Genomic DNA, 20,938 nt, shown 5'->3' with positions numbered 1-20,938 from the left:
TCCCTCAAGAGAATAGGGTCAGAAATGGTCTGATAGCTCCTCCTGAGACCACCTGTCTTTCCATGTTCCCATGTTCCCATGTTCTGAGAGGATCACAGGGCACCCCGCCAAGGCCTGGGGGAGTCTGCAGTTGAGCTTTGCCTATGTGGCCTACGTAGACAGTGCAGTTCCCCTACAGAAACCAGGTGTATATTTTACACTTATGGCCCACCTCAATTTGGGCTAGCCAGATGTCAAGCGCTCAAAAGCCACACATGGCTGGTGGATACCACATTGGACAGTGCAGGTCTATAACATGCAAGAGTCAGAATCACTGGGCTATAGAAAAGGAAAACTCCCAGAGGTATCATGTGTGTGGGGTGACCAGAGGGCAGTGGTGAGGCGGCTAGCCGGGGTTACAGTGAGGTGTGGTGGCAGAGGAACAGACGGGCACTGCAGACGCGCGGATTCGCCCCTGCCCCGTCCTGTCGTCTCGCCATCCGCCCCGCCTCTCAGCACAGCTCTGGCTGCTCTTGGGCTGCAGTATCAAACAGAGGCTGAGCGCCGGCTCTTCTACGTCTCTCGCCCCTGGATGCCACCTGGGGCACATGTGCCACCCTCACTGGCCTGTCTCTCCAGCCATGTCCCCAGGGTACTTTTTATCTGTTTCTGCTCCAGTCCTCTGCCTTCCTTCATCTGGAAAGGCCTATCTTCTTTTCAAACCCTGCCTCTTCGCCCACCTTCTGCCTCCGACAGTCAATTCCTTCTCCCCATTCTCTCTTCTCTTTTAAATTCCCAGTTTCTGAAAAAAAGACTCCTTTTTATATTATCTTGGTTTTCAAATTGTCCTCTAAATTCTCTCCTCATCTTGACTTCATTTTGTTTGCCCTTGTTTATCTCCCTTAGTCCCACTTCTTCCCTGCATTTGCCCCGAGCATTCCTTCTGCCTTCATCCCTCCTCTGTAGGCCCTGCCCGTACATATTGACCTCTTCTTCTCTGCCCTTGGCTTACTAACTTCAACTTGGAATGGGAGCACAAAAGTGGCCCAGAAAACTTGGGAGTACACTTCTTAGAGTAGCACCAACTTCATCATTTGGGACTAGAGCTGGGTCTAGCTGGGTTACTTCCAGAAAACCCTCAGGTGCCTCTTGGTGATAAGCATTATCACCCTTGATTTCCAGATGAAGAAATAGAGGCTCTAAGAGGTGTAGGGACTTGCCCAAGGTGAGTGGCAGAGCTGGGATTCCAAGCTTGTGTTCATTCCTCTGCAACATAATTCACTGCAAACAGTGGAGCTGCCATTTTTACCACTTTTCTATTGGTGGTGTTAGTGCTATCGAGTCGCTTCTGATTCCTAATGACCTCGTGTACAGCAGAGCAGAACCCTGCCTGGTCGTTTTTTTTTTTTTGAGGAAGATTAGCCCTGAGCTAACTACTGCCAGTCCTCCTCTTTTTGCTGAGGAAGACTGACCCTGAGCTAACTTCCGTGCCCATCTTCCTCTACTTTATATGTGGGATGCCTACCACAGCATTGTGTGCCAAGCGGTGCCATGTCCACACCCAGGATCCGAACCAGCGAACCCCAGGCCGCCGAGAAGTGGAACGTACGAACTTAACCGCTGCGCCACCGTGCTGGCCCCCTGCCCGGTCTTTTGCGCCATCCTCTCTCTCACGTTTCAGCGCTGTTTCAGACAATGCTCCACCTATTCATAGGGTTTTTATGGCCAATATTCTTGGACGTGGGTGGCCAGGTCCTTCTTCCTAGTCTTTCTTAGTCTGGAAGCTCCTCTGAAACCTGTCCACCAAGGGTGACCCTGCTGGTATTTGAAATAGTGGTGGCACAGCTTTCAGCATCACAGCAGCTCACAGCTGCCACAGTATGGCAACCGACAGATGCGTGGTGTGTTTCCCTGACCGGGAAATGAACCCGGGCCATGGCGGTGAGAGCATCGAATCTTAACCAGCAGACCACCAGGGCTGGCCTCATTTCTCTATACCCTCTCTCAAAATCCCAATGCTATATGGTTAATATGAGATGATTTGCTTAGTTCCTTAGGAGTTATCCTAAGAGCTCTTTAGAAGGATGCCCCAGTACTGACAGCACCTTCTGTCATTTCCTAATCATAGTTTATTGCTTGTCTCTCCAGTTTTCTTTTGGATGAGTGTACGCATCATGGGAGCGCTTTAATAAGGTGACAGTAATCCATTTAAAATGAAAAATTTATTTATTGCTTAAAGAATACAGACTATAAAACCTTAAAAATACAGCTGGAAAAAACAAACCCACCCAGGGTCTTCAAGGTGAAGTCTTCACAGGCATCGCAGGCATCTGGTTTTTCCTAACCTTCTCTGAGAGGGGCTAGGATGAAGAGGCTCAGAATAAAGGTAGCAGCTCGGAATTTCATCTCTGCTCATCTGACTATTCCCTTAGCAGACAAGTAACAACCAGACACAGTCCTAAAGACATAACAGAGCAAAGATGGCAGCAGCAAGAAATCATCCCTGAGCAGGAAAGCGGCCCCATGACCTGAGCAGAGGACACAGCTTAGTATTGCCTGCTGTGAGGTAGGCACTTAAATTCACTGTGGCAGGGCCTGGCCCTTGGTACAAGTGAGTTGATTTGTTCTATGTTTTAAGAAATATTTAAAACAGAAGAAAGAAAAGCTAAAACATATGCAAAACAGCTGTACGGCCTTTAGGCTAGACTGTCTGCCTTTGGCAAACATGGCTGAATCATCTGATGACACCATAGACCAGAAACAATGTAAGTAATTCTCAAATTAACGAAGAGAAGCAAAATCTCATAGTTAAGTTGGATCTTTAGGCCTACTACTGTTTTATATCTGTCGCTTTCTACAGGAGCACAAACTTCAAATATAACTAGCAAGAAAAGGTTCAGAGAAACAGATACAAATGATCCAACGTGAGGCAATAAAGGGAACAGAAACGTGCGCAGTTTCATCCAGTCTTCAGTCTGGATGGTGAATCCAAGGTTTCTGCCCCAGGCTGAAGGGTCTCCTCACTTCTCCAGAAGATATTTCAATTGCTCCCGCAGGGAAATAAGCTATAGAGAGAGGCAGCAACAACATGAAAAATCCATCTGAAATCTTAAGTCCCATTACTTGATCCAGAATTTACTTACATGAATGAAAAAGAACTACTGTAATTTTGCATTTACTAGATTCTCTTAGTCTTGCAATGTTCCAAAGAACAGGGCTGCAGTCAAGAGCGCACCCACGAGGCTGCAGCCAGGATGCTGTCCTTTATTATGCCAAACTTATAAAAGGAAGCCTTTAAAATTGAATATGCTTAAAAAATGGAATATGCTTGCTGTTAAGAAACTGTACCTCTGGGGAAGAGTGGGCAGAAGTCACAGCTCACTGTAGGGACAAAGGAAATGGGATCACTGTAGCCATATTGTAAGAGTTAGAAGATAAAGCCATCGGGATAGCCTCTGCACACTGGATCTTAAACTGCATCTTAGTTGCTGCTTCTTGCCATGTTGAGACACCCGGAAACCAGGTCAGAGTCCTGACCAATTAGGAGCCTGATGATGTTCGACTTATCCTGATGCTTTCTAAGTCAGAAGCCCTGAACCTTTTGTGGTGTAGGATTTTTTTTTTTACTTGAAATGACAAAGTGACCAATAACATTCAGAGAGGTATACTGTTTCTGGGAAAAGATTGTTTTTGACTATTATTCAAATATGGTCACTCCATACCAGTTTGGATTTTCCTTCTGTGAAATGAAAAGAATGGAGCATTAGAAAATGATTCTACGCTGCCGTCACCTACTGAATTGCTCTCATTGCCAACTACGGTAATTTAAAGGCTCTTTTCACTCAGATGCTGACCATGATGACAACCACTGACTGTCTCAGTTCTTTCTCCTATGTGGGCTCTTTTTCTTCCCACCACCCACTAAAGGGAAATTTTTCCCTAGGTTCAGACTTCTTGCTAAACAGTCAACCTGGCTAACTCATCTAGCCCCACAGCTTCAATGATCACTTCTAAGCGTGAGCCACTCTCCAGTCTTCCATTTTCAAAAGCGCTTCCAACTCAACATGCTTCCCACTCAACACATCATCTTCTCCATCCTCCACCCCCAGTAATCCTCTTCCTGTCGTCTTCATTTCTGTTAGTGGCACACCATTTTCCAGTGAACCAGGCTTTGGACTCCTCTTTGTTCCCTTTTTTTGCCCTGTAAATCCAATCAGTAGTTAAGCTCTGATTCCTTCTATCACTTGCATCTTCCTCTAGTCTCTCCCACTCCAATTTCTCCTATTTGCTGCTGGCAAAGAAATGTTCCCGAGTTACTGCCCAGGGAAAAAGCTTTGATGGCCCATTATGACCTACACCAAAAATCTAAACTCTTTACCCTGGCATCACCACTTCTGCGCCATTGTGCATGCTACTTTCTATACAGAATGCCCTCCTTTCCCTATCGCCTTATTAAAACCCTATCCACCTTTTAAGGCCCAGTCAAACACCATCTCTCCATGAAGTCTTCCCTAATCTCCATGGACAAAAGTGAGCTCTCATTCCCTTAATTTCCTATCCCTCTCATGGATCTCTCTCCAACTGGAGGCAGACTGTGTTGCAAGCATTTATTGTTCCCTGCAGAACCTAGCTTAAAGTAGGCACTCAAGAAATCTACACTGAATAAAGGCGCTAATATAAAGGGCTCTAAGTGAGTAAACTTTACACATATATTTCTATGTTGAAAATAGCACTCCCCAATACTAACTAGCCAGCCCTGGTGGTCTAGTGGTTAAGATTTGGCACTCTCACTCCCATGGTGCCAGGTTTGGTTTCTGGTCGGGGAACCACACCACCCAGCTGTTGGTTGTCATACTGTGGCAGGTGCGTGTTGCTGTGATGCTGAAAGCTATGTCAACAGTATTTCAAATACCAGAAGGGTCACTCATGGTGGACAGGTTTCAGCAGAGCTTCCAGACTAAGAAAGACTAGGAAGAAGGACCCAGCAACCCGCTTCCCGAAAAACTGGCTATGAAAACTCTATGAATAGCAGTAGATCATTGTCTGATACGGTGCTAGAAGGTGAGAGGATGGCGCAAAAAGACCAGGCAGGGTTCTGCTCTGCTACACACAGGATCACTAGGAGTCGCAATCAACTGGACAGCACTAACAACAAAAAATACTAACTACTTCCATGGATGAAAACAAAGATGTTTAGTGGGTGCTAAAGTAATCTTGGTATTAGCTGTTCCCATGATTGTCTATAAGCGGTACTTGGATAACTGATTTGCTGAGGGGAAGGAAGGTACAGAACATAAGAAATCCCCAGACCTTGTTGGGATGGGGCTGGAGACAGGGGATGGCATCTCTACCTTAAGAGCCCCATGCTAACCCCATCCTCATAACATGACCTCCAGTCTCTTTTAAATTGTTGCTCTCAACAGTACAGGGCTGGAGTCAGCAGACATTTTCTACACAGCTACTTGACCCTCACTTATCCTACACTGCCCTCTTCTCTTTTCACTCTGCTCACTCTCTTGTGGCTATCAATACAGTCATTCAAGTTAGAAATCTGGCATACTTCCTTAACGCTTCCTTCTTCAACACCCAGTGACTCACCCAAGTCCCATCAATTCTACCTTTAAAACACATTCTCTCGTATATGAATGTTCGCAGCAGCATAATTCATTATAGCCAAAAAGTGGAAACAATCCAAATATCCTACAATGAATGGATAAGCAAAATATGGGATATCCACACAATGAAGTATTATTCAGCCATAAAGTGGAATAAAGTACTGATACATGCCACAATATGGATTAATCTTGCAAACGTTTGCTAAGCGAAAGAAGCCAGACACAAAAGACCATCCACGTTTCCTTTTATATGAAATCACCAGAGAAAGCAAAGTAGGCTGGTAGAAAGTAGATGAGTGGGTGCCTAGGGCTGAGGGGGTGAGAGGAATTCAGAAGAAATGGGGAGTGACTGCTAATGGGTACAGGTTTTTTGGGGGGTGATGCAAATGTTCTAAAATTGATTGTGATGATGGTTGCACAATTCTGTGAATATACTAAAAGCCACTGAATTGTACAATTTAAATGGGTGAATTTTACGGTATGTTAATTATACCTCAATAAAGCTGTTATTAAACACTTTTATTGCAGTTAAAAATATACATATTCTTTCCATATCCATTGCCGCCACCTTAGCCCAAGTGACCATCATCTCTTATTAGACTACCTGACAGCCCCCCTGCTTGTAGTCCTGCCCTCCTCTAATCCATTCTCCAGATAATAATCAAGGTGATCTTGAAAAAGTTTAATAAATGTGACTCTCCTGCTTAAGTCTTCAAGGGCTTCCCATTGCACTGAAGACTAAAACCCACCCTCCTTCTCATGGCCTGCAAGGGACCACACAATACAGCTTCCGCCTACTTCTCCAACCTTATGTTAAGTCATTCTCTTCCTCAGAGGACCGCAGAGGTCCTCAAAGACGGCAAGTGCTTTCCCAAGTGGGCCTTGGCATATGCTCCACCCAGGAGGCTCTTCACCCACTCTTGGCCTGAAGTCAAGGATACTTCAGGTCTCAGCTTAATTACCACTTCCTCAGAGAGGGCCATTACGATCCCCTCAATTTAATTCAGGACTCTCTTTATTCAAATAGCGCCACTGACTTTTTTTCCTTCACAGCACTTCTTCATGATATGCACCTTTCTATTTGTATGGTCATTTGTTTCCTGTCACTCTTCCCTACTAGACTGTTCGCCCCACGAGGACAGTTATTATGTCTGTCTTATTCAACAACACGCTATTACATCCGGTGCTTTTTACTTAACAGGCATTCGGTATCTGAGTGAATTTTCACAAAGACCTTGTTTCAATCTGCTACCCTCATTCAGAAGATTTGGTCACTATTATTCCCGTGAAAGAAACAGCCAGAAAGGAGACTGACAGTAGGGTGGGCGGAATTCCCTGCAGCAAATGTTTTCTGTTGATTTGAAAACACACTTCTCACCTGCTCACTTTTTTGTTTTTCCTCTATCTTAAGCCGCTCCAGTGCAGACTGTAAATGACTCTGGAAAACAAATTGTATAAATGATGAATGCTGAGTCTCAAAGGAAGACAAGAGAGACAGAGTTTGGCAAATAATTTGATAAGTAAGAAAACTGTCAGTTGTAACAAGAGCACTCTTTTTAAAGGATTTAGAGTATAAAAACTGCACCACCTAACTAGAGGGCCATTCGATTTGATTTTATACACCCTACACAGCATTTTTTTATTGCCCTAAAATAAACAGTTGAAATGCCTTCGTGTTACCTTTCTCTAGTTTAGCACAAACCCTTTGACTGTGTTGAACAATTAAATAAACTGGCTTAGAATTTGGTGTTGACACCTTCATTTGCCTGCATTAGGGCAGAATATTACTATTCCCACCTAGTACTGCAAGCAACAATCATATGTATGTATCTTTCAAAGTGTATCCACATCTCATCTCACTTGGTTACTCTAAGGACGACACTTTGAATAGGTATAGTTCTGTGTCAAGTTGCTCCTTCTTGATGACTACAGCTCTACAGAAAATTATATCCGGCAAGGAATTCTCCAGATGCTTCAGAATTTCCCTCACTAGAAAAAGGGAACCAAATATATCATAACATGTATTTTCCTTTTGTTGAAATGTGTATTAATGAAATGTGTATTAATAAAAATAAAGCTACTTATTCTTGTTCAACCATCCATCATAAAATTTAAAATGACTTTAGTTAATTCTCTTTCACTGCAATGAATACATTTTGGTACACGCAACAAGGTTCAATCTATGCCCTACCACTTCCTGTGGTCCTTGGCAAGTTACTTAACCTCTCTGAATTTCAATTCCTTATCTATAAAATGGGAATGACGACAGTACCTCTATTTCAGAGATGCGAGGATGGAATGAGACGATACATGTAAAATGCTCAGCTCTTTATGCACCTTTCACATAAGTAAATGCTCAATATTGGTGATTACCTCAAGTCTCCTGGTCCCTTCACAAAAATGCTTATCATGAGATGATCAAAATTAGCCAGATAAAAAGAAATAGGGTTATCTTTTATTCAGGGTTTCTAAGAGGTTGTTTAGGTTCATGAATGAACAAGAATGCTGCAGAGACGACAGGAACGGAAACACAAAAATGGGATTATACCAGCTAACAAGAATTTACCTTGAGCATCAGGTTTTCCAATTTCATGATGAGATTCTTCTGTCTTTCCGCTCTGTACTGAATCTCTCGGAGCTTTTTCTCCATGTAGTAAATCTCCTTCTGAATTTCCACGGCTAATAGAGACAGACAGAAACTTTATGTATCTAAACACAGCCTCAACTAGTTGACTGAGATCCAAATCAACTAAAACTCCATTACACATCTGAACAACAGTTTCTCAAACTTCGCCTTGCATCTCACACGTGTTTAGAGTCAGTCTTGAGCACTGCCACTCACTCTGTCCCAACCCTTTGGTTTTTCCTCTAACTTACTTATTGAACTGGCTCCTTCCTTGGCCTCATACTGGTCAGATTCAATTAACTTGGCCTGTAGCTCCCTTTCCAGAGCCTCTTCATAATCATCTTCCTCATCTTCATCCTTATCATCCTCCTCTTCATCATCACTGTCACTGCTGGAATCACCGAACATCTCCCGAAGTGTATCACATTCTATTGGTTTTAAGCAAGAGGAAGTTAGAACTATCTGAAGCTTTTCCAATGACTCACTCTAGCTGCAATTATACTCCCTCCCCCTCAAATTCACTGGGTAACCAATGAATTTTATAAACAATTTTCTCACAGGAAGATTATCCCCTTCACAAAACAAGTACAGGAAATGCGAAACACTAATGTTCATTCATGTATTCAATGATCAAGACATTTAGAGAATCTAAGGGCCCATGGAAATCTATAATACCAGAGATGGAGGAGAGATTAGAACACCAATCTGAAACCCCTAAAGCACTGAGGGACCACTAAGAGAAAAGAAGGGCAAAGGAATCCCTTTCCTGTGATTGGCCAGGGAGTCTAGGGAGAATGGTCTGACACACAGCCAACACCTGCCCTTTCTGAAGCTGCTGCTTGGCCTTTATTAAGTTACCTGATGAGACACCACCCTGCTTATAGCCACTTATTCCTGGGGATGTCTCAAAGACAGGGATGAAGCCTTGACTATCTATTTCCTTGGTTCCATCTTCACCAATGACTTCCCATCCTGAAAACAGGGGCAGTCAAGGAAAAAGCAGAAAGAAAGGAGAAGGCACAGTTGAAAGGCAAGAGGGTCTCTGGCTGAAAGCACTATTTAATTTAGCCCACTTCAGGCCATTTGGATCCGGATTCCTAGTATGGAGAAGTGCCTTATATTGAATTACACAAGTAAATAAATTTCTAGTCCCTGAATTTACTGTTCCTAGCTAGAAAGTAACATTTCCAAAAATCTGAAGTTCTGCACATCAAAATTGGCACACAAATACCAGAAGCGAGGACTTGCCAGGAAGTGCATATGGGGTGGGAGGGATGACACAGAAAACACTTAGTATAAAAGGATACGGGCACTGACGGCTTCGGCATCAGAACACAGCAGTTTTTTCACTTCCTTTTCCACATCAGGAGACTCAATGTACTGCACCGGAGCGGGAGAGAAGGGACCACCAGTAACATCATTTAACTCCCCGGGTTTTGCAGTAATGTCTTTATCCTGCATACAAATGAATTCAAATAATTAGGCCTCTTTAATATCCATCCAACCAAATTTCTACTGTAAGTAATACTGTTTATGGAGGAATTTTTGACCTGGGTCTAGATTTTTGTACAGTAAGCTTATTTTTTTTCCCAAATTACTTGAGACATTTAATCTTTTCAATTTGCAACTCTAGGTTAAAGACCTCTCTCAGAGGCACAACCTTTAGGTCTCAGTTATTAATTATTCGCCCTGACCCACAGTGGCAAAGAATTATAATTCCTTATTTGTTACTTAGAAACAATTTGGTTTAAAAGTCCAAATGCCCGGACGTCACTTCCCCACATCTTTATTATTAAGGATTTTCCTTTAAAAACTGGGTCTTAGTTACATGTTCTCCCTTAAATCCAGTTTTAGACAATCATCTCCACAGCAACCAATTCGTCATGCCACAAATAGAAATTAGAACTTTGAGGGGGAATAAGCAATTGCAAACAACTGCTGGTAAAAGTGAACTCCAGCTTGCAAGAAATGGCTTTTTAAATAACTATCAGACAAAAAAGCAGATTAGAATACACAGGGTCATTGGCCAAACTGTATCTTTTCCTCTAGGAGTTATCAAACAGTAAAGAAGGAATTCATTTTTCAGTGAATCAAATTCAGTGTATGCCTATGGGAGTGAGGGTTAGAGGTGAGAAGGTAGGCTTGGAAGTAACCTTTATGATTTCTCTGAAATTAATGAGCTATGAAATAAAACACACTAAGGGTAAACGGTAAAGTTATATTATGATTACTCTACCTCAGTAAGGTTGATTTCTTCAACATCCGTGAGCTATGAAATAAAATACAATAAACAATGAAGTTACATTACGATTGTTCTACTTCACTAAAGCTAGAGTTCTAAAAGTATTATTAACTTAGTTTTACATTTAGTAGGCACTCACGAATATTGCTGACTGACAGTATAAAAGCCAGGGCATTCGTGTCCAGAGACTGAAAGACTCAACACAATAAAGCTGTCAATTCTCCCCAAACTGATCTAGAAGTTTAATGCCATTCCCATCAAAATTCCAACAACATTTTCTATAGATATAGACAAACTATTCTAAAACTTATATGGAAAGGTACAAGCTGTAAATCGGTTAAAACAATCTTGACAAAGGAAAATAAATTGACAACAGTCTTTCTGATTTCAAGACATATTATATAGCTACGCTGCGATACTGGTGGAGGGATCAACACATAGACTGATGGAAAAGAACAGAGAACCCAGAAAAAGACTCACACGAATATGCCCAACTGATTTTTGACAAAGGTGCAAAAGTAATACAATGGAAGAAGGATAGCCTTTTTTACAAATGCTGCTGGAGTACTGGACATGCAAAGGCAAAAAAAAAAGGAAACTTCACATCTTTTACAAAAATTAATTCAAAAATGGACTGCAGGCTTAAATGTAAAATATAAAACTTTTAGAAAGAAGAAATAGGAGAAAATCTTCAGAATCTGGGCTGGGCAAAGACTTCTTAGACTTGACACAAAAAGCAAGATCCTTAAAAGGAAAAATCAAGAAATTGGACCTCATCAAACAAGAAATTTTTGCTCTTTGAAAGATCCTGTGAAGAATATGAAAAGACAAGCTACACACTGGGAGAAAATATTTGCAAACCAGATATTTGACAAAAGACTAGTATTTAGAATAGACAAAGAACTATCAAAATTCAAGTATTAAAAAAAATCCATTTAGAAAATGGGCAAAAGTCCTGAACAAACATTTCACTGAAGTGAACATACAGATCGCAAATAAGAACAGGAGATGTTTGACATCGTTAGTCCTTAGGGAGATGCAAATTAATACCACAAGGAGATAACTACACAGCTATCAGAATGACTCAAACAAAAAATAGCGACAACACCCAACGCTGGTGAGGATGCAGAGAAACTGGATCACACATCCATTGCGGGTGGGAAAGTCAAATGGTACAGCCACTCTGGAAAACAGTATGGTAGTTTCTTATAAAACTAAACAGGCAACACCACACGACCCAGCAACTGCACTCCTGGGCATTCATCCGAGAGAAACGAAAACACGTTCACACAAAAACCTGCTTGCAGCTTTATTTATAATAGTCAAAAACTGGAAATAACCCAGATGTCCTTCAATGGGTGAACAGTTAAACTGTGGTCCATTCATACCATGGAATATTACTCAGCAATAAAAAAAGAAAGAACTATTCATACGTGCAAAAACTTGCGTGGCTTTTAAGGGAATTATGCTGGTTGAATGAAAAAAAAGCCAGTCGCAAATGTCAGACATTGCATGATTCCATTTATATGACATTGTTGAGATGACAAAATTACGGAGATGGAGAACATATTACTGACTGCCAGGGGTTAGAGACTGGGGGTGTGGGGTGGGAAGGAGGTGGTGTGGCTATAAACGGTCAAAATGAGGGATCCTTATGGTGACAAGTTTGAACTGTTTAGAATCTTGGCTGTGCAGAGGAACATACAGAGGAATAAAAATGTAGAGAACTGAACAGAGGCACGCACACACAGGAGTACAAGGAAAACTGGAAAAATCTGAGTAAGATTGGTGAATTGTAATAATGTCAATTTCCTGTTTGTGATATTGTTCTATAGTTTTGCAAAAAGTTACAATGGGGAAAAGTGGATAAAGGGTACACGGTGTCTCTCTTTTATTTCTTACAACTACATGGGAATCTACAATTATTTCAAAATAAAAAGTGTAATTTAAAAAAGAAGCCAAGCCACAGTACTCCTGTAGCTTGCCCAAGGTTCTACAAGTCTGAGGTAAGGTGAGGAATATAACTACAATTCCCAATTCTCAGGTTCTGAATGGGTTCACTTTAAAACTAGATCTTGCAATTGAAAACCAAAAGCATTAGCAGAAGTTTCAAATTCATGACACATCCAGATACCCTTACCGACCAGCCTCTAACCTCAAGGATCAAGTCTGGTTTAGTTCACTGTATATTCCCAGTGGCTAGCACACAGTGCCTGACATTTAGCTTGCAATGAATGCTTATTGAACATATAAATGAACAAATTAATCCTCAACTGACTGTCTCCCCCACCATAATCCTCTTCCAATCCACCCAGTAGACACAGAAACAGCATGCAACTAACCTTTTGTTTTGTTTTGCGGAATCTTTTCTTTCGGACATTCTTAAGTGGTGGAGTAACTAAAATAAATTCAACATGGTGAAACACGTATATGACTGACGGTAGCACATATCTATCTGAATTTGATAAAGAGAAAGGTCATCTTATAAGTCACTGGCTCATGACATGACTCATTCTTTTAAGAGTGTCTGGATGCTTAATGAACCAAACACCTAAGTGTGGTAACAGGTCCCTGGCTCACTAGTAATTAGGATTCAGCAGAAAAATGCAGTCTGCTGGAATGAGCAAGGGGCTGGTGACTTACTGCCATGCTTCCAGACATATTTTTTCTCTCCCTCTCTTTCATCTTTCCCGATTACTTTAAGATCAGTAGAGGTAGCTGGTTCTTCCGGAGAAGAGTGGGAATCACCATCAGCAGTGCACACAAGCATCTACATTTAACAGACAAAGAAGTTGACTATGACCATAAATCTTGAGTTAGGAATGAATCATGAGCATTCTTACCACCAGAAATCCTGGAGCATAGAAGCAAGGAGCATGTTACTTGGCATTTCCAGAAAATCAAGTATTACACACATTCATATTCATTCTCTCTCTGTCTCGGCAACACTGTATATGGACTCTGAGTGTTTTTAGCTCGAGTGCTTACCGCTGCAGAGGGAATATGTTGAAAACAGATATATCTTAGAATTTTGACTTAGAAAGGAAACAAGAAATCAACAGTAGAGATGACGAATAAGAACCAAGGTGAACCTCCAGAGTTAACAGCGTGCTGCGTTAGCAGAAAGTTCAGAAGAAGATCCCAGATGTTCATATTTTTCAAATAATGAAAGTCACTATAAACGGCAAAGAGGGGGCTCTAAAAGCTATTTGGATAAAATAAAGTAACGGAAAATTATCAATCAAATGCTAAACCAGAACGTGATATTGTATTCCTGCACAATTGAGCTGGAAATCAGAAACGACAGGCAGCCATTCACCAAGTGGAAAGGAGCGCTGAAAGAAAGATAAAAGAAGGGAGAGAGGGATTTCTTGAAGGATGCAAAAGCTACTAGATTAAGAAAACTCATCCATACCTGGGAAATATCTGCTGTTTTATAAAAGGTGTTTTTATCGTGAGTTTTCAGGCTTCCAATAACGCAAGGCAAATCAACCAGCTTAGCAGTTAGTGAGACAGCTTCCACCTCCACGACTGCATGACGTCCATCAGCTGAAGAGAAGCAGGAAAGATGAAAGTTGACATCTTCCCAATGTACTCTTAAGCCTCCTAGGGTTTGAATAACGAAGACTTATGTGGGATGGACTAGTCTTTCAGTGAAACCTACTCTTCTTCATAATGCTAGAACTGTGTACGCAATTAGTAACTTCCCAGAGAAAAGGCGGCACAGTACATGGGGCTCTTTTTTCCCAGTTTATGCCACTCGATCAAAAGTAGCTAAATTTCTTGGTGATGGCTGTGAACTAAACGTGGATGCAGTAGTAAATGTTTCCTTCTCATCCTGAAAGGCAAATTCCATTCATTCAAATCCATTCATTTTGACACCATTAGAAGCATTCAATTGTGTCACTGTACACGCGTGTTTTCAAAAGGCTGGGTGAGGGAAGGGTTGATCCAAGAATGGTGCTAATAAGCCTCAAGTTACAATCTCTGGTTAGCTTCACAAAGATAAAATTATACACAATAGACATATACTGAATATATACATATATTCATATACTGACAACTCTGAATCTTGCCCAGATGTCTCAAATATGAATATCTTTTGACACAAGAGGATTCAAGTGTAATCTTCTAATATGAAGTGAAAAGAGAAAGACGCAGAACCATGTTTGACATGATCCTTTTTGTGTAAATTAAAATATAGAAAGATTATTTAAATGTTGGTATTATGCATAAAAATTTTGTCCGTAAGGAAAGATGAGGAGAAATGGTTATTACTACTTATCTTTGGCATTGAGGTTGGGGCACTGTGAGGGAGAGCTGCACGTCTCCTTGTGAACTTTTCTGTCTTGTTTGAATTTTCTAACCATGAACTTCATTACCTTTTTTGTAAATGTCTACAAGGGCGACCTGAACAGTGGAATTATGGGTCATTTTTAATTTTCTTCTTTATATATTTCTCTGTATTTCAAAAACCTAATACATATTATTTAAAAGAGAAAGATATGTCACGTTTGTAGACAAAGAGCAGTACATTCGGCATTTCCTGGACAGTCAGAAATCACAAAGCTGGCATGCAGGAGACAGTCGGCAGTATGCGAATCGCACAGTTGAGCCCCAAGTTCTTCCTTATACACACTATGATAATTACCTCAAGTTGCATAATCTCTACTTCCTTTCCTCCAAAAAGAAGAGATGGAAGTGACTTAAGTCTCTCTTAGAGACCATATTCTGTTCTTTGTCACATCCTTAGTATCTAGTATGGCGCCTGGCACACAGCAATCCCTTAATAAATTACTGTTCAACGTCCGGTGAATGGATATTAACTACTTACGAGATATGTCAATTTTCAGTTTATCCTTCATGGAGACACTTCTGGAACGTAGTAGCTTCCTGACAGTAGAAGCATGTTCCTTAAAGGAGGTAAATTGAAAAATCAAAAGGATGAATTGTCTACTTGGCAGCTAATGCAACAGATATGTCAGAGACAGTCCCCCCTTAGATGAGACCTTAAACCTCCCAAAGGTTAGAAGTGACGCCATATGCCTGAGATACCGTGCACTGTGTAAGTCAAGTTAGGATGAGGCTGTCTCTAAGCTCACTGTCCTCTTTTAGTAGCTATAGATAATGCTTTCTCCTACCTCTCCATTCCTGCCTCTCACTGCTGCCCCTTAGCTGCAGTTGCTAAGGAAAGGCTTGGCTGCAGTTTACTGGGTATATTGACTAACCCTAACTGGAGAAACACCCTTCTGAAGCCCATCCTTAATCTAGCTTTCTTAGACTAAATGACACTTGAATACAGGTATCGACGGGGAAGAGACCCTCATACGATGCTGAGACGAGCTTCCGCAGCCTTGCTTGGTGGTGAATTTGAGGAGACAGTGCTGATCCCTCTCACCGCCCCTTTTGCGGTGACAGAAAGGATTTTAGGAGAGTCTTATCTTGGCTCTCCAGGGAACAGGCTGCTAGTGTCTGTGATAAGTGACTGAATCCATCACTGCCACAGCTGTCTGCCGGGAAATCAACTCACATGATAGGTGGCATATACAGCACAAAGAAATGCCACTGAAAGAGTACACACTAGGACAGGACTGCTTACTAGAAAACGATTCCTGGGAAACAAATGTTCTCAGTTTTTATAGCCTACCTTAAACAGAAATGCTACAGAATCCAAGCAGAACTAATACGGATGTGCTGAAGATATTTGGTCTGAGATGCAAAGGTTTCTTACCGGAGGCAGACGCAATATAAACTGGTTCTCAAGTTCATGAGGAGGTTCATCCTGGCTTCTACTCATCTCTTCTTTAAGTTCATGAAAGCAAAAACAAAACCAACAGTAAGTCACCAAAAACTCCTCTTGCTCCCTCTGCTGACCACTTCAGGTAGTACTGCTTAAATTGTACAAGATCTTGCCTATAACTCTCACCGGAACGATGTGTGTACGGGTCTGAAATACCTTATTTGCCATAACTTGATTATTTCTAAAAGTCACCTCATCTCCCCTTCAATATGTCCAGATTTTCCAAAGTTAATTGGAATTGCATGATGACAAATGAAGAATTGTTGGGGCTGGCCCCGTGACTGAGTGGTTAAGTTCATGCACGCCACGTCGGTGGCCCAGGGTTTCGCCGGTTCGGGTCCTGGGCGCTGACATGGCACCACTCATCAGGCCATGCTGAGGTGGCGTCCCACATGCCACACCTAGAAGGACCCACAACTAAAAATATACAGCTGTGTACCGGGGGGCTTTTGGGGAGAAAAAGCAAAAATAAAATCTTTAAAAAAAAAAAAAGGAATTGTTATGAAATATGGTTGAGTCTTCTTAATGATATTCTTAGACTCAGGTAAAGGACCACAATTCATCAACACAGCAGTGGCTACCAAAGCAAACCACACACCTCTGCCGCGAAGAGGGCCCACCCAAGGCTGCAGTCAACCAGAACCACTGGCAGAAATGTTCTGATGATGCAAAGGAAGCAAGAGCTTAATTTTCAATATTTCATTCAACAATCCTTAATGGATTGGTAGGACTTAAACCATGGGAGAGCAGGCAGCTTTTCATGACTCTAGAGTCAGCATCAACAACTCTGAGCTACCTCGGGGAAAAGTAAGGAGTCCAGTTCTTAGGGCCGGGCTCTCTGTGTGAGTACATTTAACTTCATGGAATAGATGCATCCCTGAAGGGGTGATACAAGGCGAAACCCAATTTGATGTATTCATCACGAACACTAACTGCATGAATTCTATGCGCCAAGCACTAAAAGTGTGTTATGTCTATTATTTCTTTTAATCCTCACAACCACCACTTATTTGAAATAGCTCTAAAAACTGTTGAAAGGAATCCTAAGATGGATCCCTTTATATAAAAAAATACATCTCCTGTAAAGCGAATAATCTCCAAATTAATCTTTATTTTTAATCTCATTTTCCATCTATTTGGAATGTATCTGTAGTGGCTTGCATTTCGGGTTTTAGGGCCCAGACTTCCTCTGAGGAAATTTTTTCTCAAAGGTGGAAAGAAAGCAATATACATATACGAAACCTGACAAAGTTTTCTTATGTTCTAAGGACTATGCTTTACACCAAATTATAAAATCTTCACCTTAAATTAGATTTAAAACTCCAGTTAATGTAGAGCTACTAATACCCTGTAAACCATTAACTGGGCTCTTAGTTTTGAATTTGAATCTCACTGAAAAGCACTGGAACCTTGTTTTTAAGCACATACAAGTGAATCTGAGACCCTACGACGACAAAATCATTCACCAATTATTATTTCACTCCTTTAGTACCATTTCAGAAACTACCAGAAAGCACAAGAGAGGTCAGCAATGGAAAATCAGACACCCAGCAGGAGGGAGAGAGAGAAAAAGAGACATTGATTATCCGTGGTAGTCATTTCTTCTCTTCCTGCTTCATACACACACACACACACACACACGCGCGCAAAAACTAAATGTAAACGTAAGGAAAAAAGTTAACTAAAAAAAAAGTAGATAAAAAATCTTGGGACAGGGCACATTGCCTAACAGCAAAGAATAACAAACACTTAAGGTTGGGAGCAGAAATACAGATTACTTGAAGAACTAGCAGCGAAGCATGATTTTATCAGATCAGTAGTAACTTTTAGATTTCTCTGCAGAGCTAAGACTAGGGCATTTTGTTCATTTCAACGCCGTTCTGGCAACTCCTCTCTTATGAAAGAATTAAAGAATTGAAACTATTTCAGAGAAGGTGGACAACCCTAGTTGAAATGAGATTTCATTATTTTTTTAAAATTTGTTACTTGCATTTACCCAATTAACTGGTTGTACCGTATTTATTTTTCTAAAAAGGCTTCCATTTTTTTTTTCCAGCAAGCACTCTTTGGTACCCAATTAAATTAACAGGACCAGCCGCTCTCCACCGTCCATCCTCAGCTCCATTTCGCTCCAAGGGAATCAGAACCTGAATTAGAGTTACAGCCGGCTGGAGGGCGCCTGACTGCATGCTCCAGGCAGCAGTCACCCGAACTGGCATTTTCTCAACGTCACAGCCATTGGCTGCTGCTGGGAGGCAGTGACCACTCCATCCTTAACCGCGGAGCACTAAGTTTCCAGGGGAAGCGTCCAGCGCCTAGGCTTTGATCCCATTTCCCTGGAAACCCTCCTGCAGAGCCAAGGGCCCCAGCCTTCGTTCCTCGTGGTCCGGGCGGGCTGCGGAGGGGAGCGCGGCGACTGCCCGACGCTGACCGTCCCCCGTCCCCGCGCCCCGGGGAACCTTCTGACCGCCCTGCCCCCCGCCCCTCCGGACCCGTGCGGCCCGCGCCGGGACTTGCCTCTCTGCCCGGGGGGTTCCGGCGGGGGCTCGAGCGGGCTCCCGGGCGGCGGCGAGCGGACAGCGCGGCGACAGGTAGCAGGCGCGCGCCGCCTCTCCCGCGTCGCCTCGCCACGCCTCTGCGGCCGGCCAGCGGCCACGAGGCGGCGGCCGGCCAGCCTCGTGCACGGCCGGCCAGGAGACTGGGGAGGCGCGGAGGTGCGGAGGGCGGCGGGGCGCCACCGCCCGGGGCCCTCGCCAATCAAGGCTTCCAAATGAACTCCCTCTACATAGGGGCGGGCGACCTTCTGGTCGGCCACACGAGGGACACCAGGGCACAGCGTTACCGCTCCTCGAACGCGCGAGGTTGGGCCAATTTGTCCCGTGGCGAGGCGACCTCGCTTGGTGACAAATACACCGCCGCAAAAACGCACTAACGGCGCCCAAAGGCCTCTAACATCATCAGTGGCTCCCTTCGCCTCCACAGAATCACTGTTTTCCATCCTTTGGACAGAAACACAAGTCACGGCACTTCTCTCTCCCCGAGCGGGCTCGCAGCACAGACAAACTCGCAGCGGTTCGCTTCTCCCAAAGGAGATGCTAAACTTGCGGACGGACACTTGCAGCCGCCTACCTTTCCCCTCCAGCAGGGTGTCCAGAGCAGCGGCCGCCTGGGCGCCGCCATCGGCATCTGCTGGGGCGCTGGAGTCCGCCGCAGTGTGGGTGTCTTGGTCGCCAGGAGTTTCGGCGCCAAGGTCACCTGCAGCCTTGGCTCCACGGTCCCCAAGAATCTGGGGGTCGTGGGACCTCAGGACTTCTGATGTTGAAGCTGTTGGTGGTGAATCATTTTCCGACGGAGCGGAAAGCTGTCCCTCAGGGCGCTCCATAGTCTACTGGTAGATCATAAAATGGCTTCCCGTTTAGTCATGGGACCTGGAAGATTCCAGAACTTTCATAAAATGAGGTCAATGATCTCCTTCTTAAAGACACAGGGATAATATTAGAGGCATTAGAGGTACCTGTTAGAGATTACAGTCGTGAAGTCTCTACCGTGTAATGCTTAAACTTAACCCTAAGGAATAAGTATTTTTGGAAGACTAATTATTATCGTACAATCATGTCTTCTGGATACATGATATTTTTTTCATTTCGTAAAGCTAAGTTACCAGAGCTTCAGACCTAGACAAAATCGTTTTGGTCCCTTTTAGAATACATCGGCTGATCTTTATTTTGGCCTTACGTCCGTCGTGCGGCTACATCAAGGGTCGTAATACAAAATAGACCAATGAAATTCATTTTTCATTTGCTGTAGAATATTCTTAAAGGCGTTTATTATATCAAAAAATAATTCTTTAATAATAACACACGAAAAATTCTATTTTCAGTAACTGAAATAGCTGAGTAACTGTGTGTTTTGAATCATACGCACAATGTGAATTATGTAATTAACTTTTCTCCTGATGGCTGCTAGGAAACTCGGAACCAGTTTTACGACCCACTTTTAACAACTGCGAACCTTACTGGCAAATGTTGATGTTTCTCTTTTCTTAAATAACCACATTCTCTCCCAATTCCCTAATTAGTTTTATGTTGTGCAGTTAGTAACATTGAAAGCTGCTTCAAAACATTTTTAAAAGAGAATCAGATATAAATATTAGATAAATAAAAGTAGTGCTCTGAAATTTGTTATAAACCAATATGACCTCAATTTAAATAAAAAGACGTGTCACAAGGAGCATCCCTATGGGTGGAGGAGGGGAGCATAGTAACTGCTCGCTTGTAAATTAATCATGCAACAAATGTTAATTGAGTCTAATGTGCCAGACTTGATTTGAAATATTTACTAAATGCTTAAAATACAGTAAGAGTTTCATGGAAGGAGGCAAAAATTACCCTTAAGATACAGGTATACACATATGCCATTTTTCCTTTATTGCCAGACTTCCAGCTCCTTAGGGAAGAAGGGAATGAAAAGTGCAAGAAAGCAAAGGGCACGAATTATGGTAGAGGAGAGCTGATGCAAGAAGGAGCACTCATGTACAGATACAAATGTGTCATAGACATACCATCATATTGTCAAACATGTACAGAATATTTTTCTGGGTTCTGTTCTGTAATGTTGCTGTCTTTCTAATAAGTTCTTCTGGATCCCACCCCCCTCAAAACCCGCCCCCCCCTTTC

At 42.5% G+C, this 20,938-nt stretch overlaps 1 protein-coding gene across 1 annotated transcript; it reads right to left on the bottom strand.

Annotated features, from left to right (window-relative positions):
- Window positions 1–2,961: 2,961 nt before the first annotated feature.
- Window positions 2,962–19,644, bottom strand: TAF7L (TATA-box binding protein associated factor 7 like). The gene is made up of 13 exons (XM_046672851.1): window positions 18,780–19,644; window positions 16,194–16,264; window positions 15,297–15,375; window positions 13,878–14,011; window positions 13,106–13,232; window positions 12,805–12,860; window positions 10,457–10,489; window positions 9,528–9,600; window positions 9,079–9,192; window positions 8,472–8,648; window positions 8,161–8,273; window positions 6,973–7,032; window positions 2,962–3,044 (listed from the first exon to the last, which is right to left on the bottom strand). Exons 1-13 carry the CDS (start codon window positions 19,642–19,644, stop codon window positions 3,000–3,002), a joined length of 1,947 nt encoding a protein of 648 aa, XP_046528807.1. The 3' UTR covers window positions 2,962–2,999.
- Window positions 19,645–20,938: the final 1,294 nt, after the last annotated feature.

This window comes from Equus quagga, chromosome 10 (assembly GCF_021613505.1).
Source record: "Equus quagga isolate Etosha38 chromosome 10, UCLA_HA_Equagga_1.0, whole genome shotgun sequence".
NCBI classification, from domain to species: domain Eukaryota; kingdom Metazoa; phylum Chordata; class Mammalia; order Perissodactyla; family Equidae; genus Equus; species Equus quagga.
The sequence above is the reverse complement of the archived record's forward strand: the minus strand, read 5'-3'. Positions and strand labels throughout refer to the sequence as shown.